At 41.4% G+C, this 26026-nt stretch overlaps 3 protein-coding genes across 3 annotated transcripts; all 3 read right to left on the bottom strand.

Moving 5' to 3' along the window:
- Positions 1 to 1000: 1000 nt before the first annotated feature.
- On the bottom strand, positions 1001 to 6464 carry LOC130211933 (NEDD4 family-interacting protein 1-like). The gene is given in 8 exon segments (XM_056442986.1): positions 1001 to 1680; positions 1908 to 1974; positions 2131 to 2255; positions 2365 to 2452; positions 3682 to 3752; positions 3755 to 3787; positions 4827 to 4914; positions 6264 to 6464. Coding segments are annotated over 8 exon segments (606 nt in total). The 5' UTR covers positions 6294 to 6464; the 3' UTR covers positions 1001 to 1576.
- Positions 6465 to 7436: 972 nt separating this feature from the next.
- On the bottom strand, positions 7437 to 18280 carry endou2 (endonuclease, polyU-specific 2). The gene is made up of 7 exons (XM_056442974.1): positions 17284 to 18280; positions 14868 to 15042; positions 14427 to 14529; positions 13563 to 13684; positions 12966 to 13078; positions 8303 to 8456; positions 7437 to 7771 (listed from the first exon to the last, which is right to left on the bottom strand). Exons 2-7 carry the CDS (start codon positions 14967 to 14969, stop codon positions 7514 to 7516), a joined length of 852 nt encoding a protein of 283 aa, XP_056298949.1. The 5' UTR covers positions 14970 to 15042; positions 17284 to 18280; the 3' UTR covers positions 7437 to 7513.
- Positions 18281 to 18373: 93 nt separating this feature from the next.
- rnf14 (ring finger protein 14) lies at positions 18374 to 25465 on the bottom strand. Its single transcript, XM_056442922.1, has 9 exons — positions 25395 to 25465; positions 24641 to 24799; positions 24375 to 24505; positions 23997 to 24186; positions 22926 to 23311; positions 22184 to 22412; positions 21244 to 21416; positions 19772 to 19902; positions 18374 to 19684 (listed from the first exon to the last, which is right to left on the bottom strand). Exons 2-9 carry the CDS (start codon positions 24789 to 24791, stop codon positions 19624 to 19626), a joined length of 1452 nt encoding a protein of 483 aa, XP_056298897.1. The 5' UTR covers positions 24792 to 24799; positions 25395 to 25465; the 3' UTR covers positions 18374 to 19623.
- Positions 25466 to 26026: the final 561 nt, after the last annotated feature.

Genomic DNA, 26026 nt, shown 5'->3' with positions numbered 1-26026 from the left:
CATAATTCCCATCAATTACTCCAGAGGAAAAAATACTTCCGCCTCTGTAAATCGAGCTGACAAGACACGGACGACTCTTGGCACGACGGAGCGATGTTATGAACGACATCTGGATGAGCGGAACACCTGGACCGGCTGACCCGCCGGAGGAGGGGCGACGTCACGGAGGGAACGGAGCGAGGCCTCGCTGTGTGTGGACGACGTCAATGATGAGGAATGTTGTGGTGCGAGCCAGAACCTAGAGCCGGAACGCCGTCGGCCCTTAAACCCGTCTCACCTGGGGGGGGCGGAGGCGGGGCCTCGGGCGGTGGCCCGGAGGCTCCTGAGGCTCTGGAGGACGTCGTATTCTCTCGGCCTCAAATCCATTAAGTTAGGATCTGAAAATACTCTGGAAAGTCATTTGCGGTCCGAGTTCACGGGTTCAGTCCCGGAGCTTCTGCACATCTGCACAACTTCCGACCGGCCGGCCGACAGATGTTTCTGTTTTCTCCAGTGCCCAAGAAGAAATTACTTCAGGAAATGTGATTTTCAGAACGTAGCGGAGCTTCGAGTCAGAAGTAAACAGAGGAAATGTACAGAGGGACGTTTGTGACCGATGTCCCAGCATGCAACAGTGACCAATGTCATCTGTCACATGGAAGATGCTTTTATTTTGGTAGGTAAGGTCACCAGGTCGAGGCCGAGGTCAAATCAAACCCATCAAGTCTAAAACTACCCATCATGCACTGGGAGGATCACGTCTTCTCGTCGGCTCTTCTTCTTATCTTCTGATTCTTGGAAGCGCTTCATCTCTAACGTGTCCCTGAAGGCCACACGGAGCGTCTCCTCTTGACCCAGAATGCAACAGCAACGACTCGACTGAAATGTTTGAGTGTAAATGTTTAATGAAATCCAGCCGTGACAAATACCTGAACCCTCCCCTCTCCCCCTCTCCTCTCCTCCCCTCCCCTCCCCTCAAATGGAACGCTCCGAGAGGTTCGGGATATCTCGAGATGAAGCGTTCTTGTTCTCTTGTTTTTAATAAATCACTTCTGGCAACGCCATCATTTTCTTCCCTCGTTGTAAACCGATCACGGGGCCACAACACGCTCATTTTAACTGATTTATATCTATTTCTCAATAGAATGACACATTAGTCAAAAAGGGTTAAAATTACATTAAACTGATACTTTAATTATATTATTTTTACACTGAGTAAATCACCCCCCCCCCCCCCCCAAAAAAAGACCTGGCCTTAGAACCATGACATCATCTGAAAGAAAAGAAAAAACACAAACACGCCTGCCCCCTGGTGGCCAACGGGAGAACAGCTCACGCTGCTGCGGCCGACAGGGTGAAACAGAAGATAAGGCCTTCATTTATACATCACACTCACATCATGACGGTTCACCACCAACGACTGAAGGGTTTACAGCATTTGACTGTTTTACACCAAAGGGGGACGACAGTTGCATCATCCGAAGCATGTCAAGCAGAGGGGGGGGGCATGTTCTCTTCTCCTGTTGCGATTGGATCAAATCAGACAGTACGATTCACTGAAAAGAGGGAAAGGACTACGACGAAGACTGATGTGAGCTCAGTAGATGAAGAGCACTCGGGTGCGGGGCAGCGTGGACAAGGGGTCGGCCATCTTGCGGATTCTGGCGTAGTTGATGAATCCTCGCAGGAAGAGCAAAAAGCCTGGAGAGCGGCAAAAGAAAAGGGAGAATTACTTAAAGAGGGATATTATTCACTCCTACAGTGACCGCCCCCCCGGTATTAGTCATTTCATATATTACCAAAATGAAAAATGTTGATTATGATTATGAAAATGGGGATTTGTGGTTGGGGAACAACTTGTTCCCACTTTGCACCCTACAGGATAATAATGAGCAAAAACATTTAAATTCAAGAGGTCGGCTACTTACCCAACACCAGGAACACCCACCACAGCCAGTACTGCCCATCGAAGTAACCGGGGAAGTACGTGGAGAACTGAAACCCAACAGAGGCACGCGGCGCCGGGTTACAGCCAACAGGCCACGGCTCTCGTCTCAACTTTCAGGACAACTGCATTAAAATACCAGTTGTGTGTGTGTGTGTGTGTGTGTGTGTGTGTGTGTGTGTGGGGGGGGGGGTCCCTTGTCGTACCCTGACTATGAAGATCCACTTGATGAGGGAGAGGCCAAAGCCCGAGATGGCCCCGTAGCGGCCGGCGGCGGAGGTGGTCACGCAGAAAGACATGAAGAAGCCGATCCAGTTGAACAGGAACGCCACTGGATGGAGGGATGGAGATGGAGAGGGGGATGAGGGGGGGGGGGGGAGAAAAGTGCGTCAGACAATCTAGAGACGAGAAGCCGACGAGAAAGGAGACGAGGGACTCACTGAAGAAGGTCAGCATGAAGATGCCGTCGTTTCCGATCCTCAGCTGGTCGGCGTCCTCGAAGTCGTCTCTGGTCACAAAGTCTTCATCCTGCAGCGGGCGAGAGAGAGGTTATTATTAAGGTTATGTAACCATTTAAAACCACTCCACCACAGCCGGGCAGCAGCACAGCCTTCAGGGACTCGGACATCTGCATTTTAAACTGTTTTTATTCTCATCAAACTCACAACGCTGCGGTGAAAACTCAAAGCAGAGAGCAGTGAGAGCAAAGGGAATCGCCAGAGTGGAGGAGGAGACAACGCGTTGCTCTGAACGGGACACACACACACACACACACACACACACACACACACACACACACACACACACACACACACACACACACACACACACACACACACACACACACACACACACACACACACACACACACACACACACACACACACACACACACACACACACACACACACACACACACACACACACACACACACACACACAGAAGCCCCCAGGCGTTCCCTGAGCTGAGGACGGCTGCAGCATCACAGTGGCCACTAGAGGGCAGACACGAGCCGCAGAAATGTCTTTTTCTTCTTCTTTCTTTTCACATAGTTCTTTCTTTCCAGGACTTTAAACCAAATTTCCATGACCAAAAAAATATATAATATGTGAATATAACACATTTCCAGGACTTTTCCAAATCTTTTCGGATTAAATTGAATGTGACCTCCAGTGAGATCGAGGTCACGATGTGCAAAGATATGGCTGAAGGTCATTTAAATCTGCGATATCTCAATGATATTCATAATTTAGGCCTGTCAACAATAAAAATGATGATTAAAAAAATAATTAATAATAATAATAATAATTTTCAAAAAGTTAAACAATTTACAACAAAAAATTTGAAATTCTTTTTTTATTTTATTTAAATAAAGAATATAAGATTTTAATTAATTAAATAAATACATAAATACATTTTTTAAATGAAATGAACAAAGTACACAGAGGGAGGAAGCTCAGGGGGCGAGTGAGGCCTTCACAGAACCGGGCGACCCGCTGTGACCTCCAGTGAGATCGAGGTCACGATGTGCAAAGATATCGCTGAAGGTTCATTTAAATCTGCGTGAGTTGAGATCGAGGTCACGATGTGCAAAGATATCGCTGAAGGTTCATTTAAATCTGCGTGATAATAAAAGTTCTTCTTATGACGAATCAGGACAATGTGTGTGTGGTTTGTACAGTGCGTGTGTGTGTGTGTGTGTGTGTGTGTGTACACATAGTGAATGTGACCACAGGCAAAAGAGTGAGATACTCACTCTCCCAGTTACCAGGTTCTGGTCTTCTTCGTCGTAGAAAGAAGGCAGCGTGAAGGCCACGTTGGGCGGACGGGGAAAGCCCCGTCGTCCTTGTAGTCAAAGTAGGCTGAAGAAGAAGAAGAAGAAGAAGAAGAAGAAGAATCACAAAGGCTTCTGCTGCGTCAAACTCAATATAACAGTGAGACTTCTATGTATGCAACTCATCTCTCAATCCTGGTGGTGGGGTGGTAACAGAAAGAGGCTCCAGCACGCCAGAGTCAACCGTTACATCCCATAAAGACGCTTCTGCACCGTCAATATAACAGTGAGACTTTTATTCGGATGATATTGATAATTTAGGCCTGTCAACAATCAAAAAAATAATATAAAATAAGAATTATGATTTTTATAAATTAATATTAATTTTTAAAAAGTTAAACATTTACAACAATTTTTAACAATTTTTTACATTTTCTTTTATAAATTTTTTCTTTTATAAATTCTGATAAAATAATAATATACTTTTCTTTTTATTATTATTAAATAAATACATAAATAACTACAAAAAATGAAATGAACAATGTTACATTAAATTAAATAAAGATATAAATTAATTATAATAGTCTGCCCCACCTTCAGGATTTGGATCTAGAAAAGTTTGTGAAAAATAAAAAAGCGGGCCAATGTGAGAAGGCTACAGCTGTTATATTTACCTAAATGTTGATTAAATGCATATCTGACACACTCGAATACGTACCATATCTCTTTATTACTATTATTCACTTTATGTTGGACAAAAAGAGACAAACACACTTTCTATTTTCTGTATGTTCAACATTGGAAAATTGACAATAAAGAGGACTTTGACTTTGATATGATGGTACTCTGAATCAGCAATAAACCCAATTTAAAAAAGAAGCATACAAGATGTGGGACAGAAACCCCCCTGACCTGTGTGTGGTGTTTACCTTTCAGTGCATTCACCTTGTGGTGCGGCATACTGCAGTGATAAAGATATCAATATTTATATTTCATACAAGGCTCTTGTGTGCTCTTGAATATTCTACAGTTGATTATTATTCACTGGCTCAAGAAATCTTTAAAAAAGGGGCGTGCCTCCCCTGCAGAGCCCCCCAGCACCAGGGGAACATCTGGATGAGTCTCACCGGCATTGTCCGCCGCGGCGCTGCTGTACGGCGGCGGCGCGTCAGCTGCTACCTCCGGACTCCCCTCTCGGTCCTCCTCGTTGGTCAGCTGCGAGAGGAGGAACAACCACAGCTGGGTTTATTCAAAAGGCTCACGTGAAGCTTGTTAGTGCAGGCGAACACGAGCGCTGCGTCCCCGTGTTGAGAGCCGTGTGGAGGAACCACGACTTAAACGTATATTAACAGACATAAACGTTGGTGAAATGATCAGAGAAGAATGGAAACCGGGGCCATCGAAAAATGTTTTTCCAAAGACGAAGGGCGGTATAAGAGGAAATGAGTAACGACATGTTGTTATCTCTCTCTCTCTTATTAAAAGGAGAACACACATGACTATTTCCAAATTAATTAACTCCAATCACGCCCTTAGTCAATAAGATCACCTGAACGTGCAAAGACAACACGTTTGTCTCCAGACGCGCTTCAAGGAATACGGAGGACAAATATAACGTGAATGAATATTGATGGAATATTTATTTGTGGTGTAAATATTGCAAACATTTCAAAGAAAATTCCTCTTGGAAAAAGAATAATAGATTTTTAAAAAAATGTTTTTAATAAAATACAAAAATGAAATACAAATAAAATAGTTTAATTAATTTAGGATAATATATATATTTTTTAATCAAATCAAATAATAATATAAAATATCTAATATCAAATACAAATAAGAAAAAAGGAAAAAATAAGTTTTAATTTTAAAAGAAATTTTGTTTTTAAATAAATAATAATTAATTAATTATATTTTTTATGATAACAAAATTAATAATACAAATAATTTAACAATTTACAACAACACATGTTTTTAAAAAGAATACAATTAAAATAAAATAATATAAAATATACAAAATGTAACAAAAATAAATAAATATATAAATAAATCAAAAAAGTAAATTAATAAAGTTACATTAACTTAAATAAAGATATAAATTAACAATAGTCTGCCCCACCAGGTTACCCAGCAGGCTTAGCGGTTCGACCACCAAACACACTCACTCGCTGCGGGTCACGTGCCCGACCCAAACATTAACACGAGCGCACAAGAGACGTCGAGAAGCCTCGATTGTTGAGTCACACGTCGCTGACTAGAACCACAACGCAACTCAAGCGCCATCAGAGGAAAACTGATTATTATACATATTTAAAAACAGGCGTCGCGTCGCCTCTCACGAGGGCGGAAACGTGAAGCGGTGCGTTCACGCGCACGTCCATCTTCGCCCGACTGGAAATAACGACATTAAAAAAACCGATTAGACCTAATTGACGTGCACTCGCAATGAGCTCGTCCCTTCTAAAGGTGTCCCCGTCGACACACCTGGGACAGTGACGTCATCGTGTTATTAGTGTAGAACTGGCGTTAACGCGTTAGCCATTGTTAACCGATAAGCGTTTCCGTACCTGCTGATATCTGCCGCTCGGTTCGGCCATTCCGGTTCGAACGGCGGGGGAGTCGGCACCGGAAAAGATGGACGAGACACCGAACAACACACTTATATAACAGGCTATGTAACAGAATAAACCGTAAACTCAGTCTTCGCGACAATGAAAAGCCTGTTTCTCCTTCAACTGCTTGGTGGAAACACCGCCGTCAAGCTGCGGTGCTGTTGTCATAACAACACGAGACTTCCGGTTTTCTTTCGCTCCAGATTGAAAACGATAAATGTTTGTTTTTTTAAAGGCTGAGTTTTTTGTGAAGTATTAGGTAGCCTATTAGTTCTTATATATATTCAGTTCATCTTTAACGTGAGGACATTTTAACGTTTTTGTTTAACGTGGACATGTCCGATGCTCTTATTTTGAAATCACAACCGGATAATGTCAACATTCTTGCTAACTTGATAATGGTCTTGCTCGCCAATCGAATGACGTCATTTGCCACAACAAACCCTCTACTGCCCCCATGTGGAGAGAAGTGGAACAACGATCACTAACAGGTTACTGCTGAGTGAAAGTCATCCATCATCTGAGGAAGTTCTCAGTCCTGCATTCAAAAGTGTACTAAAGTACAAGTACATGAATATGAGCATCAAAATACACAAAGTACTCACTTTATAAAATGCAAAATATCATGTTACTGGATCAATAAAGTATACATCTATCTATCTATCTATTTATGTGTTCATCCCTTTAATATTGTTTATTTATGTATCACATGTATTACTTACTTTTAATGTTTTTTATTACTTTTAAAAGTATGTATTACTTACTTTAAAAGTGCTGTACTGTAGCTCCGCATTGTGTGGATTTTGTTGTCTTCTTACCGCATATAGTGTTGTAGTGTGTCTCATCCAGTACTGTTTGTTATTGTTTTATGTTTTTTATTGTTTTATGATTATTATGGTCTGTCAATATGCAAATTAGCTGTATAGCTACAATCTGGTACGGAGCATCAAATGGTGACATTTACATTTTAACTATAAATGGTCCCTTTGAAAAAAAGATAATAATAATAATTTGAATATAGACAAATATACAAAGAGAGAGGGAGAAATTGGTAAGAGTAATTAACATGTGATGTATAACGTACATCTTACTCACTGTTTTAGACACTCCCAATAAAACAACAAGCGCCTTGGTCTATACGGTTTATTGTGTCTTTATCTCAAATGAAAAGACAATAAAGAGACGTTTTGTATCTCGGGTCCTCGTCACTCGGTGGGTTTCCGGTACTTGAGCAGCACGGGGTACGTGGTGCCGATGTGCTTCTCGTTGTGGTGGTGGCAAACGATCTCCACGTCGTAGGAGCTGAACTGGACCTTGACGCGCTCGTTGGGCGAGCTGAGGAAGCAGAGCGTGTAGAGGGCGAACTCGAACTCGGGGCTCACGCCCATGAAGATGCTGCCCTTCGGCTTGATGCCGTCCTTCCAGCTGAACTGGAGGGCCAGGATGTGCTTGTTCTCGTCGGGCTGCAGAGAGAGAGAGGGGGGGGGGAGAGAGGAGGGGGGGAGAGGAAAGGAGGAGAGAGGAGAGGAAAGGAGGAGAGGATGGAAGAGGAGAGGAAAGAAGGGGAGAGGAGACAGCTGTGAATACTCCATGTTACTACATGTGTTTGTGGTTCATTTGGTACAAACACTCAAAATCACAGAATGAGAAAAGTATCAAACACATAAACAATGTTCTGACACAATAAACAGTTTGATATTAAACTTCCATCCCAGAGTATATTTTATTGTTATTAATCTCAGAGCTTTCAGCTTCTCATGTCAAATGAAAAGAAGTGTCGCCCCACAGATATCAACACTGAGACGTCAGCTCAGTTTATATAAAGTATTCTCAGTGTTAGAAACACAATGAGACACAACAACAAATAAGAAGGAATTTAAAAGTGTAAAGCACATCAAACGGGTAAAGAAACTAGTTGATTGCGTCATAAAAACTATTTTCATGAATCCCCTCCATGAAGCAGCAGCTGCACACACACACACTCCCTGGCGTACCTGTGGTGAGTTGGCGCTGACGCTGTAGCCTTTGTAGTCGATGTGGCCGAGCTTCTCCTGCAGGTACAGCTGGATCCAGTTGTGGAAGCCGATGACGGTCCGGCCGCCTCTCGTCTCCCCGACAAACACGTGTTCGAATCCAGAGGAGTCGGGCCTGGTGGGACAAAAAAACACACACACACACAAACACACAAACACACACACAGGGGGGATGTGGGTGTGGAGGCTTCCCACGCCATGTCCTCCTTCTCCTTCTCACTTCTCACAGATTTTAAAAAGTTCCCATCATGGTGGTTTTAGCCGCAAGCTTCTTTTTTAAAAGGCAGATGGAGCCTTAAAATTCGAAATCACAGGCGTCAAACACAAGGCCCGCTAATTTTACGTGGCCCCTGATGGCTTGAAAGACATACGATCACCTTTTCTTAAAGACATGTAAGAAGAATATCCTGTGCTTTTATTTTGAAGGTTTCATATTAAAATGATTTATGTTATAATATTAGAGAAATTGTCATTTCACATGGCCCCTGACGGCTTGAAAGACATACGATCACCTTTTCTTAAAGAAATGTAAGAAGAATATTCTGTGCTTTTATTTTGAAGGTTTCATATTAAAAGGAATTATGTTATAATATTAGAGAAATTGTCATTTCACGTGGCCCCTGACGGCTTGAAAGACATACGATCACCTTTCCTTAAAGTAATGTAAGAAGAATATTCTGTGCTTTTATTTTGAAGGTTTCACATTAAAAGGATCTAAATATTAGAGAAATTGTCATTTCACGTGGCCCCTGACGGCTTGAAAGACATACGATCACCTTTTCTTAAAAAAATGTAAGAAGAATATCCTGTGCTTTTATTTTGAAGGTTTCAAATAAAATCGATGTATGTTATAATATCAGAGAAATGTTCTTATGTTACAGTATTTCTACACTCAAATAAACAATCAAATGCAAAGAGAGTTATTTAACAATATGTTTGAGTAGTTTATACGTTTATATGTTTCAGTTACAACCTTTTGAGGCGGCCATGATGCCGATGTGACCCACGGTGAAGATGAGTTTGACACCCCTGCTGGGTTTATTCAGTCCATCTGAAAACACTACAGCCAATTCGATTTGTGATTCTGTACCGGCCACCAGGTCCATATTCAGAGTTTATATCTGAATTCTCAGAATTTATATCAAGTTTGGTTCTTAAAACCGATAAAGTTATTATTGTTGGAGATTTTAATATCCATGTGGATGTTGATAATGATTGCCTTAGTGCTGCATTCATCTCCTTGTTGGACTCGATTGGCTTCTGTCAGAGAGTACAGAAACCCACTCACAGCTTTGGCCACACGCTTGATCTTGTTCTTACTTATGGCGTTGACATTGAGCATTTGAGCGTCTTCCCAGAATCCTCTCCTGACAGACCACAACCTCATAACTTTTGAATTTATACTACCGGTGTACTCCGTTAGTCAAAAGTTTTTACACTAGATGTCTAACTGATAGTGCTGTAGCTAAATTTAAAGAAGCGATTCCTTCTGTATTTGATTCGATACCACGGCTCAATATAACAGAGGACTCCTGGTCTAACATTAGACCGTCCCAGATAGATCATCTTGTTGACAGTGCCATAGGCACACTGAGAATGACACTGGACTCGATAGCCCTCTGAAGAAGAAGACAGTGAGGAAGAGGAGGTTTGCTCCTGGTATAACCCTCAGACCATAAACTGAAGCAAATGTCACGAAAGCTTGAGCATATGGCGTTCGACTAATCTGGAAGAATCCCTCTTAGTTTGGCGAGATAGTATTAAAACATAAGAAGGCCCTCCGTAATGCCAGAGCAGCCTATTACTCATCAATAATAGAAAAAATAAAACAACCCCAGGTTTCTCTTCAGCACTGTAGCCAGGCTGACAGAGAGTCACAGCTCTGTGGAGCCGAGCATTCCTATAAACCTTAGTGGTAATGACTTTATGAACTTCTTTAATGAAAAGATTTTAACTATTAGGGACAAGATTAATAATCTCTTGCCCATAACCTGTGCCAATCTGTCCTCAAGTGGAATGGCCTTGAAACCGCTGTATGCCCTGGTGTATATTTGGAGGATTTTCTCCTATCAACCGTGACCAATTATTTTCAACGGTTTCTACTTGAACACGTCTACCTGTCTCTTGGACCCCATCCCGGCGAGGCTGCTTAAGACGTTTTGCCTTTAATTGGCGGCTCTCTATTAGATATTATCAATGTGTCTCTGCTAACAGGCCACGTACACTCCTTCAAGGTGGCTGTTATTAAACCTCTCCTGAAGAAGCCCACTCTGGATCCAGAGGTATTGGCTAACTACAGACCGATCTCTAACCTCCCTTCCTCTCCAAGATCCTTGAGAAATTCGCAAATCAGTTGTGCGACTTTCTACATCATAATAGTTTATTTGAGAAATTTCAATCAGGATTTAGAAAACACCACAGCACCGAGGCGGCACTGGTGAAAATTACAAATGACCTCTTAATGGCAGCAGATAAAGGACTCCTCTCTGTCCTGGTCTTGTTAGACCTTAGTGCTGCATTCGACACCATTGACCATGACATCCTGTTACAGAGACTGGAGCAGTCGATTGGCATTTCAGGCACGGCACTAATTTGGTTTAAATCCTATTTATCAGATCGATCTCAGTTTGTATTTGTAAACGATGGCGCCTCGATAACCACCAACGTTAATCACGGAGTTCCACAAGGTTCTGTGCTTGGACCAATTTTATTTACCTTATACATGCTTCCTTTGGGCAATATTATCAGGAAACACTCCATAAACTTTCATTGTTATGCAGATGACACTCAACTATATTTATCGATAAAACCAGAGGAGAGCAACCAACTCTGTAAAATTCAAGCATGTCTTAAAGACATAAAACATGGATGACCTGCAACTTCTTGATGTTAAACTCAGACAAAACCGAAGTAATTTTAATCGGCCCTGAGCACCTCAGAGATCAATTATCTGGTGATGTGGATTCTGTAGACGGCATTGCCCTGGCATCCAACACCACTGTAAAGAATCTTGGCGTTATCTTTGATCGGGACTTGTCCTTTAACTCCACCGTAAAGCAAATCTCAAGGACTGCATTCTTTCATCTACGTAATATTTCAAAATCAGGCACATCTTGTCTCAAAAAGATGCAGAAAATTGGTTCACGCATGTTGCTTGAGACTGGATTACTGCAACTCCTTATTAGCAGGCTGCTCTAATAAATCTCTTAGGTCCCTCCAGTTGATCCAGAATGCTGCAGCTCGTGTTCTCACTAAAACTAAGAAAAGAGATCACATCACTCCTGCACTAGCTGCTCTGCACTGGCTCCCAGTAAAATCAAGAATCACTTTTAAAATTCTTCTCTTAACCTACAAAGCCTTGATTGGTGATGCTCCATCATATCTTAAGGAGCTTGTCGTTCATATTGCCCCACTAGAGCTCGCTCACTAAATGCGGGACTACTTGTAGTTCCTAGAGTCTTAAAAGTAGAATGGGGGCCAGAGCCTTTGGTTATCAAGCTCCTCTTTTATGGAACCAGCTTCCAATTTCAGTCCGGGAGGCAGACACAGTCACCTCGTTTAAGAGTAGACTTAAGACCTTCCTCTTTGACAGAGCTTATAGTGAGGGCTGAATCAGGTTTGCCCTGGTCCAGCCCCTTGATATGCTGCTATAGGCTTATAGCTGCGGGGGACGATTTTAGGATGCACTGAGTACCTATCTCCTCTTTTCTCTCCTTAAGGATGAATTTTCATCTCTCAATCACATTACTAACTCTGCTTTCTCCCGGTCGCTTTTGACTTCGTCTCATGGGGTCATCGGACCCTATGAGGCGGCATAAATCTATCTGCCTGATGGATCGTCTGGGTCGTGGTATTCCTGCTCCTGACTTCGCCACTGTCCTGTTGAGACTCCGTCCACTCCTCCTCCCCACCGCCATCTGCCTGATGGATCGTGGAGGTCTCCATCGTGGAATATGCCTACTATGAACTATTCATACACTCTGTCATATTCATTGAATGTATTTTAACTCTAAATCTGTCCTTCTGTACATTACATCTATTGCATCTGTCCATCCTAGGAGGATCCTCCTCTGTTGCTCTCCTCCAGGTTTCTTCCTTTTTTCCCCTGAAGGGTTATTTGGGAGTTTCTCCTGGTCCGATGTGAGGTTTGGGGCAGGGATGTCTGTGTACAGATTGTAAAGCCTCCGAGACAAATTTGTAATTTGTGACAACAAATAAGATCATGGTGGTTTAAAAGGCAGATGGAGCGAAGAATATCCTGTGCTTTTATTTTGAAGGTTTCATATTAAAATGATTTATGTTATAATATTAGAGAAGAATATTCTGTGCTTTTATTTTGTGCTTTTATTTTGAAGGTTTCAAATAAAATCGATGTATGTTATAATATCAGAGAAATGTTCTTATGTTACAGTATTTCTACACTCAAATAAACAATCAAATGCAAAGAGAGTTATTCAAATGATGCCGATGTGACCCACGGTGAAGATGAGTTTGACACCCCTGCTGGGTTTATTCAGTCCATCTTTATCATGAAGACACTCACAACATATTTGTGTAATCTGGACATGTCTGATGCTTTTATTTTGAAATCTCAACCTGATCAGAGTTACCGGATTCCACCCACCTGCTGGATCCCTTCCTGGCGTAGAGTTCGAACCAGATCCGGTGCAGCTGCTCCTTGAACTGCGCGTCGTCCTTGGGGGAGAGCTGCTTCTCCACCAGGTGTTCATGAGCCAGCTGACGACAGACGACACGCTTTAACTTTTCATCTGGAGCCACGCTACCAACGACTTGATGGACAGACATTCATGATCCACACACAATCAAGTCCTCATTTAATAATAACTGTGAGACCGTGTTGTATGAATCATTTTTTTTAAAGGGTGCAATTCTTAATTTGTTCTCTTTTATTTTGGAGTAGGAATTTTTATTCAGTTGATCGCAGCATCAGTAACTTCTCTTAAATCACTTCTTAAAACCAATTTTTATAGAACAGCTTTTAAGTGATCTCGTCCTTTTATGCAGAACTTTGGTTTCCCTAATTTAGTTTGTCAGTTTTTATTTAAATTGTAATATATATTTTTTTATGTTATTTTAGTTTTTTACTATTCTATTTGTTTTGCCTTGACTCTCTGTAGAGCACTTTGTAAACATTGTTTTTAAAGGTGCTATATAAATAAAGTTATTATTATTATTATCTCCTAATATTCCCCGCTGGTACCTTCATGGTGGGAGTCTTAATGATGGCGTCCAGGAATTTGTGGTTCTCCGCCACCTCCTCGGGGGTCACGACCTCCGGCTCGCCGGTGTCACTCACGTAGTTATCCAACAGAGAGATGAAGGCTGTCGGGAAAAAACACAGACGTGCTTCAAAAAGGGGAAATTATAAAACGACAATTATGGAAGCTGAATACAGAAACCATGAGCTCGGGATAATTAAGGTTTTTTAAATTTTTATTTTATTTATTTATTTTATTTTATTTATTTTATGTATTTCATGTATTTTATGTATTTTTTTTTTTATTTTTGTTATTTTTTTTAATCTTTGTTATTTTTCTTTGTTATTTTTCTTTATTTTATATAAATTTTCTGATTTATTTGATAATAATTTAGGATAGGAATATATAAGCATTTGTTGCTTCTACCTATACCTTTTCAGTCTTTCTGTTTTGTATATTATATAGAATAATATTGTCTTGTATTTGATTTGATTGACTGAATAAAATACACAACAACAACAACAAGGTCTCAACGCAGTGAGTCTACTGGGTGGCGTTGAGGCCCACAACCAGGGGAGAAGACCACGGGGAATCCTCCTCTGTTACGTAACTCTCCGATAATTCAACGTGCAACACGATACGCGGATCTGTGAAAAACATCTCGATGAACAGGATGAAGCATCCTCCAGCGGGTCGTGGAGCGTAGGAGGATTTAAAGAAGCCGGTTGTTAGAGAGCAGCGTGTTCCACAAGGGAACTCTGCGTGTTACGCAACACGCCGCTCGTCATAAGGAGATTATGAGGAAAGCTTTACTGTGAAGGGAGGCGAGGAAGAGGAGGATGGCCTCAAACACTCGGAGTACTGACCGAGAAAAGTTTCCTTTTTGAAGATCTTCTCGTCCACAAACGTGAAGAGAGGGAACCCCGCGGCGTCCTTGTAGTCGAAGGCCATGCTGCCTCCGGCTTTGCCCTGCAGCAGAGAAACACTCACACTTTATATATTTAATAAATATAAAAAGCATCTGAAATGGGCCATAAACATATTTAAATATAAATGTATATTTAAATATATTTATGGCCCATTTCAGAAGCACTTCCACGGTGTAACAACTGCACTGAAGAGCCAAACACACACGTAGAGGTCGGACAGAAAAGCTGCAGAACCAAACATAGATATGAAAATATGTATTTATATGTATTACATTCTGATGGTTAATGAAGGGAGTGTGTGTTGTGTGTTTTGTGTGTGCATTGTGTGTGTTGTGTGTGTGTGTTGTGTGCGTTGTGTGTGTGTTGTGCGTCTGAGACCTGCAGAGAGATCCGGTAGTCGTGTCCCGGCCTCAGCCGGTTGGTGTCTTTGTCCCACAGCTCCTGCACCATGGCCGACAGCTCTCCGTCGCTCTCCGTCATGGCGGCGCCGCTCGCTGGTGTTCCTGGTCCTGAGGAGGCTGAGCCGCGGGGGTCTGGGCCCAGCTGATGTCTCCTAGACGGGGGGTTCATAAAGCTCGCCGTTAACAATGTACTGGCACAAAAAACTCTTTTTATTCATGAATTAAAAGTACAATTCTGAGGTACCGGTATTTTAAATGTGACAATTTGTAGTTCCCGGTACTTTGAATGTGACACTTTGTACTTTAAATGTGATACTTTGTAGTTACCGGTACTTTGAATGTGATACTTTGTAGTTACTGGTACTTTAAATGTGATACTTTGTAGTTACTGGTACTTTGAATGTGATACTTTGTAATTTCCGGTACTTTGAATGTGATACTTTGTAGTTACTGGTACTTTAAATGTAAAACTTTGTACTTTAAATGTGATACTTTGTAGTTATCGGTACCTTAAATGTGATACTTTGTAGTTACTGGTACTTTGAATGTGATACTTTGTCATTTAAATGTGATACTTTGTAGTTACCGGTACTTTGAATGTGATACTTTGTAGTTACTGGTACTTTAAATATGATACTTTGTAGTTACTGATACTTTGTAATTTAAATGTGATACTTTGTAGTTACCGGTACTTTGAATGTGATACTTTGTAGTTACTGGTACTTTAAATGTGATACTTTGTAGTTACTGGTACTTTGAATGTGATACTTTGTAATTTAAATGTGATACTTTGTAGTTACCGGTACTTTGAATGTGATACTTTGTAGTTACTGGTACTTTAAATGTGATACTTTGTAGTTACCGGTACCTTAAATGTGATACTTAGTAGTTACCGGTACCTTAAATGTGATACTTTGTAGTTACTGGTTCTTTGAATGTGATACTTTGTACTTTAAATGTGATACTTTGTAGTTACCGGTACCTTAAATGTGATACTTTGGAGTTACTGGTACTTTAAATATGATACTTTGTACTTTAAATGTGATACTTTGTAGTTACCGGTACTTTAAATGTGACACTTTGTACTTTAAATGTGATACTTTGTAGTTACCGGTACTTTGAATGTGATACTTTGTAGTTACTGGTACTTTAAATGTGATACTTTGTAGTTACTGGTACTTTGAATGTGATACTTTGTAGTTACTGGTACTTTAAATGTGATACTTTGGAGTTACTGGTACTTTAAATGTGACACAATAACACACCTTCATTTATTCATTCTTATTAAACTCCTTGGCTTCGTCGGCGCTTCACGGGGATATTCATTTCTGAATTTTAATCGGACTAATTACAGAAAGCCATCGTATCAAAACGTGTGAAACAACTTCCAACTTTAACTACTTTTAAATATAAAATGAAAGAAATGGAGGCAGGCTCCCAAAAAGTCAAAGTTTCTTGAAATGAACTCTGTTATTGTTTCTTGTTTATTTATTGGATCCCCATTAGCTGACGCCTTAGCGACCGCTAATCTTCCTGGGGTCCACAGAAAGGACAAAATACAATACATACAAAAACAGACAAAACATATCGTGAAACCAACAGTTAAAAATAGTACAACAAAGTAAAAAATAGTGCAGTCAGATGCACAGTACAGTCGAAGGATAAGATATATGTTATGCAATTCAACTTAATTCATACAAAGAAAAAGAAAATCAGATGACTAAAAAGCAATAGAATACATCAAGTGGTGAATGTTCTTAGGTGCGCCTTTAATTGTTTTTGGAATGACAAATTATTACTCATGTGAGTTAAACGAGGAGGTAGTAAGTTACAAGCGGTAATTGCACGATAGATAACAGTACGTTTGAGGAGGTTAGTTCTTGGGGTTGGCGGTATCAATTGACCTAAACTAGCATTCCTTGTGTTATGGTTATGTCTGTTATATGTGTAACTGATTGAAGAAATATACCGGTGTCTGATTAAATACTACTTTCCTGAAAAACATGAGAAGACTAAAGTGAAGTTGAGTTTCAACTGAGAACCATGATAGGCGAGAGTGCATAGATGCAGTATTAGTTCTAATTGAACACATAGAGTGCTAATCTGGCAGCTCTGTTTTGAACCATTTGTAGTTTATGTAGTTTATGTTATGTCTCTCCTCTCTTCACTTCTAGTTTCTTTGAACTCGTCTTCTTGTGTTTTTTGTGTGTTTCTTATGTCTTGTCCATCGTCGCCCTCGAAAAACAGATTTTCATCTCAATGGGACTCACCTGGTTAAATAAATGTTTCATAATTAAACACATTGATCGAGAAGAAAAGTTTGATAGTCGATCACAGCATAATTCAAAAGGTCATCGTGGGGTGACCTCCGCCCCCCCCACAGATCCACTGACCTTCACTCCGTCTTCTTCCTCTGAGCCTGAGAGACCCGGGTCCTCCGCCGTGGGTCGTGCTGCTGCTCGTGGTTTCCTGACAGCAGGTGTCTTTATGGGCATAGTAACAGTTCAGTCAGTGTCCTGTGAAAGACAAGCACGGGGCTGGAGGGGGGGGGGCTTTAGAAAAAAGGTTCTCCCCCCGTCAGCAACTCTGGCCAAAGGGATGACGCCATGTTGTCGTCTCTTTTCAGTCTCAGGCTGAAACGTGGGGCCCTTTGTTCCTTTAGAGCTTCATTGTTCCCCTCGGGGGTCGCCGTGTGACCTCTGGACTACAGGTCACACGTGGGGGTCACGTTGCAGGTGAACCAGGTGTTGCTTTGTGATGAACACTCGATGCGGACGCTTCGTTGTCCAGCTTCACTCCGGGTTCTGAATCGAGGGAAACTCACATTTTTTTAAAAAGCCTCACGTCAGAGTTCAAATGTTCTCATCAGGATTTTCTTGTATTAAAATGTTTATATGTATTGTAAAATAGAGTATTTCTAAATGCATTTTTACCTTTAAAAGCTCCGTCTTGTCTCCTCTTGACGCATTCATGAATCATCTTTTTACAACAGCTGGGAGGGAATGCGACTGGAAGCCTAAATGTGGTTTTATATTGTGTGCGTGTGTGTGTGTGTGTACATTTGATTTGTGAGGAACAGCTTCAGACTTTAACCAATCAAAACTCACCTGTTCAGAACTGCTTTTAATGTGATCGTGTGCTCTACGTTCTTATTGTTTTTATTGTAATTTTAGTTATTTCTATCGTATAGCTTCTAGGATGTTTTTATTATGTGATGTAAAGTGTCAGAGTACCTTGAAAAGCCCTATATCAATGTATGCATTATTAATATTAACAACTTAAAATACCAAATCTGGTAGTTTGCTGACATCCAACCATTTAGTCAGATCTGTAACTAAGCAACCACTGAGTGACAGGTTCCTCAAAACGCTCTTCTCTTCTTTAGTGGCACTACGATAATCAACTCTATTAAACTCCTAACTATTCAACACGCCGGTAACTCGGCTCTTTGGGTCTCGACCGAAATGAGTTCCTCAAACAAACTGAAGTGGGAACATTTATTTAGACAAAATCTAGAAGCTGAATGCATTTTAACGTCTGCAGGTCCTGATTTATAATGTTTCTCCCATGAGAGATGAAGTGAATCCAGAGAGAGAGAGTGAGAAGAGAGAGAGAGAGAGGTTGTCTTTCCATAAGTCCACACCTGCCTGATCTGTCACCACGTAGACGAGGAGCAGGTGAGACGCCGGCTTTAACCCTTTCCTATCAGACGAGACTCCTTTCTGATCAAATGCATCACAAAAATTAAAGGAAAATAAATTAAACATCGTACAAATATATGTTTGTATCTCCAGACATGATCGGCCTCTCTTTGACACTTCACTTTGGCAACATTCAAGTAACAAGTTGTGCAAAGAATGCTATGAACGAGTCAGAGATCATTCCCAACACACACACTCAGTCCCAGGAACCAATCAGAGACCACCACCGTCCTACGTTACACGGGGAGATACAAGCGACTCGAACCATTATGAAACCCCCCCAAAAAACAACCTGCCTGATTTCAAATCGTATGAAGTGCAAAAGGTGCATTTATGTAAATTAATCCCAACAATTTTCCACTAAAAAAATAAAAAAAGAAGAAAGAAAACATCCCGACAAAAGATGGAATAAATGTTGATGCGTATTTCTTAGTATTTCTGTAATTAAGTCTGAGATATTAATCTAAAGGTGTTCCTCTATCTATATATTGATCCTGTATCGATGATCGATGGCCGTGTGTCTTGTTGTTGACAGTCAGCTGGTAGATTATGAATATGAAGACTTTTCATTACAAGCCCTTGAATGTCGAAACGCATCATGAAAAAGTCAAATTAAGGAGTAGACATAATCTAGAAGACAATAAAGAGATTTACAGATTGTTTTTCTCTTTTGTGTTGTAAATTAACAGTCCTATGACATTGTCATATCAAAAAGATTCACTACCACTAACAAGGTATCCTCGATGTGTTTTTAAGTTGCTTTTACCGACATTTGTTTCTCTATTACTCTCTTGAGATAACTGTTCCTGCCCTTCCCGAAGTCGTTATATACATGAAACCTGTCGCATGTGAAGTATGAACCACTTACACACCAGACGTTGAATGTTTTATACCCAAGAGGCCCGATCAGACCCCAACATGTGCTGATACAGGCATAGTTAGTGTCACAGGTGAAGCGGTGGTTATGGGAGATAAAGTGCATTCAAATGGAGCGTCGCAGCAGGGAGGGGCTGCACGGGGGGGGGGGGTGGGTCAGTCTTCCTCGTCGCTCCAGAAGGCATCGTCTTCATCAAGATCTACACCTTGGAAGAGTCTGCGAGAGGAAACGAAAGGTCAAAGGTCATACATGTACAGGAGGTGAAGCACAATAATAATAATGCCTGTAAACAAGACGACTCACTGGTTGTAGCAGGGCGACTGTGGGTTGTTAAAGTGGCTGTACGGGTTGACTTTGCTGAGGAGGCCCAGGCACAGCCAGCAGAAGTATTGTTTACAGGAGGTGCAGGTCATCTTATTACAGCCGTCGGCTTTCTAGAGGGACACGAGAGACACAATGCATCAGCTGGAGAGACACGAGAGACACAATGCATCAGCTGGAGAGACACGAGAGACACGAGAGACACAATGCATCAGCTGGAGAGACACAATGCATCAGCTGGAGAGACACGAGAGACACAATGCATCAGCTGGAGAGACACGAGAGACACAATGCATCAGCTGGAGAGACACGAGAGACACAATGCATCAGCTGGAGAGACACGAGAGACACAATGCATCAGCTGGAGAGACGAGAGACTCAATGCATCAGCTGGAGAGACACGAGAGACACAATGCATCAGCTGGAGAGACACGAGAGACACAATGCATCAGCTGGAGAGACACGAGAGACACGATGCATCAGCTGGAGAGACACGAGAGACACAATGCATCAGCTGGAGAGACACGAGAGACACGATGCATCAGCTGGAGAGACACGAGAGACACAATGCATCAGCTGGAGAGACGAGAGACTCAATGCATCAGCTGGAGAGACACGAGAGACACAATGCATCAGCTGGAGAGACGAGAGACACGATGCATTAGCTGGAGAGACACAAGCCTGAGGTGAGCACTGAGGATCTCCAAGGACAGAATACATAGTACCAGTAGATGTTTAAAATACTTAATCATCTATACATTTCACATACATATATATATATATATACACACACATATAACCGTTCAAAAGTTTTGGGTCACTTAGAAATGTCTTTATTCTTCAAAGAAAAGCACTGTTTTTTCAATAAAGATAACATTAATCAACAATACCCTCTCTACATGGTTAATGTGGTAAATCACTATTCTAGGTGGAAACGTCTGGTTTCTAATGAAATATCTCCAGAGGTGTATAGAGGCCCATTTCCATCATCACTCCAGTGTTCTAATGGTACATTGTGTTTGCTAATCGCCTTTGAAGACTAATGTCTGATTAGAAAACCCGTGCAATTATGTTAGCACAGCTGAAAACAGTTATGCTGGTGATATAAGCTATACAACTGGCCTTCCTTTGAGCTTGAAGTTTGAAGAACAAAATGAGTACTTCAAATATGAATCATTATTTCTAACCTTGTCAATGTCTTGACTATATTTTCTATTCAATTTTCAATTCATTTGATAAATAAAAGTGAGTTTTCATGGAAGACACGAAATTGTCTGGATGACCCCAAACTTTTGAACGGTAGTGTATATATATACATATATATATATAAAAAACACAATGTATATATATATATATATACATTGTGTTTTTAGATATATAATTGTCTGAAGTGACAGCAGGTGTTGAAGTCAAAGCCTGTTGTACCGCGCTGTGGCCAGCAGGGGGCGCCCCACCTGTATATTGGTCCCACAGCGTGGGCAGCATTTGCAGTTCTCTTTGAGCCAGTCTCTGCTGAAGGACTCTTCCACAGCTTTCTGGATCACCCTCTTCCCAAAGCGCTGCTCCATGAACTTCTTCTCCACCGCCGTGGCCGACAGGTACTCGTCTCTCAGGTTACGCAACTCCTCTGTCGAACCAGGCAGAAAAAACAGGGATATAAAGTCTAAATGTTTGTATATATGTCTATATTTGTAATACGTCACTATTGCTGCACTCGAGGAAAATCACTATTTACAATTCATTGACCCATGAGAGACTTTGTGAGTTTGGATTCCAAAATCGAACATTGAAACTCTACATTTTAGTTTTAGTGAACCGTGAGTAGAAATTCACAGTCAGATAACAGTGATATAAAAAATACACAATCCAAAAAGTATTATTACACATTTAAGTTAATTTCATGAGTGTCTTAGCTATTTACCCAAAAAGATTATCTCAAAGATGTAAATTCAGCATAAGTAACATCGAGATAAGTCAACACTGAATTTTGAATGTTGCTATATATATATATATAATTATTCATAAATATATATATTCATTTTTTAATATAAAAATAATGTTATATATATATAAAATATATATATATATTTTATATATATAATTGTAGATGAAAATATGATATATTATATATTTTTTATATAAAAGAATGTTATGTATTTACATTTAAATAAAATATTTATATTTTCTTATATATAAAAATTATGTAATATATATATTTATTTTTTTCATATAAAAATAATGTTATATATGTACATAAAAAAGTATATCTATATAATTATATATATATATATAAAATTATATATAGAATATGATAGAATATATGTATATATAATTAAAATGTATTTTTATTTTTATAATATATATATATATTTTGTTCTCTTCAAGTTACATTACCTGCAGGGATCTTACAGTGGGAGAGGCCGTGGTAGCCCAGCTTGCACAGTGTACAAAAGGCATACTGGCAAGCCGAGCAGATCCCCATGGTCGAGTCCGGCTCCACCATCACAGCGGTGGCGCAGGACAGGCGGGGGCAGTAGACCACGTCGGCCATGAGGTCCAGACTGGACTGGAGCAGCAAGCGGTCGTAACGGGCAAACAGCTCCTCGTCCACCAGCTGCTTCACCTGAGAGACGAAGACGGGGTCAAACGACGTCAACGGCATGTTGCAGGGGTGGACTTCAGCGAAACACTCGTCTGAAAAGCACTTTTTTCCTTTGGTTTATTTGATGAGGAACATTACTGCACATTCATAAAAACATTTATGTAAATGTGCCAAGAGGCTATTTGTTCCTCAGTAGTCCCGAGAGGCAGATGTCACAAGCCTAAAAACATAAGATTACATATACAAGGTTTACACAATATTTAAGCTTTTCAATGCACAAACAATTAATCGTGATTTTACTCTTAGACGTCGTCAAGTACGAACAAGACGTGCAACGAGAAGACTCACAACTTCAAAACAGACGAAGCAAATAAAATAAGGGAGAACTCTGTTAAAACGGACAGAATAAAAACATCACACACAGAACATAAAAACATGCAGAGAAAATGAAATACGTAAATCAGCCCACTGTGAAGTGATTTTAGACACACACACACGCACACACACGCACGCACACACACAGAGTTCTTTTACCTGCGGCGGCGTGGCTATGGAGGTACATTTGGGCTCAGGGCAATTAAGGCACTGAACGTTGCCGTCCCGTATCTGGATCTGGAAGTACTCCGTCATGCAGGCCTTGCAGTAGACGTGCTGGCACTCCTTAAAGCAGAGGCAGTGGGAGCCCAGCTTCTCCACGAAGCAGATCCCGCAGCCGAACACCTTGCCGTCGAACGCCTTCTGGCGCTGCTCCTCGTCAAAGTCCAGCAGCTGAGGTAGGAGGTCGGCTCGCGGGTCCATCACCAAGACGGCCCGCGGGTCCATTTGAGAAGACAACGAGAACTGCGGCTGAGACTTCTCCTTCTTTGCTTCTCGCTGCTTCTCCTCCGCGGTTTCACAAGGACTCCCGCACTGCGTCAGCGCTGAACGCAAACAGATAAAATCACTCAGAAAAACAACCACAAAAAAGTTCAGGTTTTTAAAAAAACTGTTGTGATGTCCTTACAGATACTGAAGCTAAATAATAGAATGTTCTAATGCAGGGGTGTCAAACTCAGCATCATGGCCGCCTCTTAAAGGGACGGTTGTAACTGTATAAACTACTCAAACATATTGTTAAATAACTCTCTTTGCATTTTATTATTGTTGATTTGAGTCTACAAATATTGTACATAAGAAAATGTCTCTACTATTATAACATCAATCCATTTAATTTGAAACCTTCAAAATAAAAGCGCGGGATATTTTTCTGCAATTTCTTTACGAAAAGGGGACCACGTGTCTTTTAAGCCATCGGGGGCCACAGAAAATGATGTGACGGGCGTGTGTTTGACACCCGTGTTCTCATGGAAGAACAACGCTTGTCCTGTGGCGATTGTATTTTAATCAAATAGCGATCTTATTTGAGACACCAGCAATTATTTTATCACAAATCATGCGGTGTGAATAAATACTAACGGCAGGTGTTGTACACCGATAATCTACAGAATAGCAGGAGAGCAAATTTGTGTTTTTGAGGACGTGATTCTTCTTTAAGCTCAACTTCAAATAGCCGGTGTGAGACGTAGCTTTGCTAATGCATGAAGCATCAAAAATAAAACTCCATACCGGTGGCTGCCGGGTCGGTTTTCCTGCGCTCGCCACCTGCTTTACTTCCCGCCTTGATGACTTCGAGAGGAGACTGGAGGCCCAGAAAGCCCAGAGCCTCCTCTTTGAGGAACTGGATCCACGTGAACAGAACCACGCAGCCTTGGTTCTCCTCGCACAGCTCATCCAGACGTCTGCACAGAGAGCTCATCTGAGGAGGGACAATAGTGAGATAGTGAGGAGACTTTCTCTCACAACAATAACTCTGTTTCAAGGTGAAGCCACTCACTTTTCCTGAGTCGACACCCGATTTATAAACTACTTAACCGAAACCATTGCGGGTCGACTTTTGTTATGGCGACGACGCAAAGAATTATTGAAGCGAACGTGGATTCTCACCTGCGCTCTCGTCATCCATTTAGAGCTGAGAGTGAAGACTGGGAAAGACGTGGAGGGGTAGTCTGCAGGAAGCTCGAAGTTGAGCACCAAAGGAGGTAAGAAGCAGACGATATATTCCGTTTGCTTCTCCCCTGCGACACACAGAGAAGATTTAGTTACATTCCCCGTAGCGGTGAGATCAATGGTGTGCATGGATAAGAGAGGAGCATAAGATAACTTTATGAAAAGCATCTGCAAAAGAGGCTTCACTCCACTGACAGATGTACCTTTGACCACCACTTTGAAGTCCGGAGGGAGCTCCAGACAGAGTTGGATCTCGCCCCCCTGAGCCGACTCTGCCTGGTGGAACTCCTCCTCATCGTAGATGCTCGCTAAAGCGAGCAGCTCATCCTCCTGGGCTTCCTTGTCCTCAGACATTTACATTCCTGAGAAACAACAACAAAACAAAAGTACAGCAAATGACAGAAATGGATCATTATTATGAAAATCTAGCGAGTTGGCGAGGGCCAAACGACCAGCACCGACCAGTTTACCACGAGCTACAACACCGGGATGCACACCTTTACACACGCCGCCACACACCGAGTATCAAACTTAAAGTTGGTTCATATTGACAGAGAAGTGGACCGTGACGTGTTTACACGGCTAACGCAACTTTGTTGACACGTAGCTAACGTTAGTCCACGTCAGAATGCCTGTGGCCTCAGAGTTAGCACGCCGAGCTAGCAGAAGTAAAACTTTATTTCATTAAAAAACGTGGATATTATTCACGAATGTGCATCTGGGTGAGTACAACGGGTGTGAGGGTAAAGTGGTCACCTTCAAGCCGGCCGGCACACAGTGAAGCTAGCTAAGTTAGCAGCATGCAGGAAGGGGGGGGGGGTAAGCTAGCAAGCCACGTTAGCCGATGTAAACAGTTACTATGGCTACCGTCTGTAACGGCTCCTCTGTACGACTGAGCGAGGCAACACGGTGCGGCAACACGGCAGTTATGTGGGGTAAATGCGTTGCGGTTCTTACCTTTTAAGAGCAAAATACTAGCGAGTTCTGCCCTGTGACTGGTTCATGACTGGAGGGACAGGGTGGCTGCGACAGCGCGGCCTGCTGGATGGTTAGTGTACTGCAGGCGGAGCTCATTCAGTAACAACACATAACGTTCATATTTATATACAAAGGTGTAAATTACTCTGAAAATGCTCTGTTAATACGTTGACTATTTCCCGTAAGAATTTATTTTGTAAGTGATTTTGTATGTTTTGAGTCCTTTTATTTGCAAGTACTTCCGGCAAGACCGGAAGTAGATGTAAATATCGTATCATGACTTCGCAAAAAGTCCGTTAGCTAGGTGTACTGGAGGAAAACGGTGTTCATGAGTATTATTCTTACTCCATGAACTGTAGTATATATGTAACGTTATATAAGATGAAAAATACTAGCCAGTTCTGCCCTGTGACTGTTTCACGACTGCAGGGACAGGGCGGGTGCGACAGCGCTACCTGCTGGACGGTTGATGTACTGCAGGCTGAGCTCATTCCCGTTCATATTTATTAGCAAAGACTATTTTGTATTTTTAGGATTCATTATTTTACACTTCAGTAGAAGTTGAATAATTGACACCAACTTTATTTAATTTTAAAAATGATATTCATATT

The sequence above is a fragment of the Pseudoliparis swirei genome, chromosome 3 (genome assembly GCF_029220125.1).
Source record: "Pseudoliparis swirei isolate HS2019 ecotype Mariana Trench chromosome 3, NWPU_hadal_v1, whole genome shotgun sequence".
NCBI lineage: Eukaryota > Metazoa > Chordata > Actinopteri > Perciformes > Liparidae > Pseudoliparis > Pseudoliparis swirei.
Note: the sequence above shows the minus strand (reverse complement) of the source record. Positions and strands in the feature narration are given on the sequence as shown.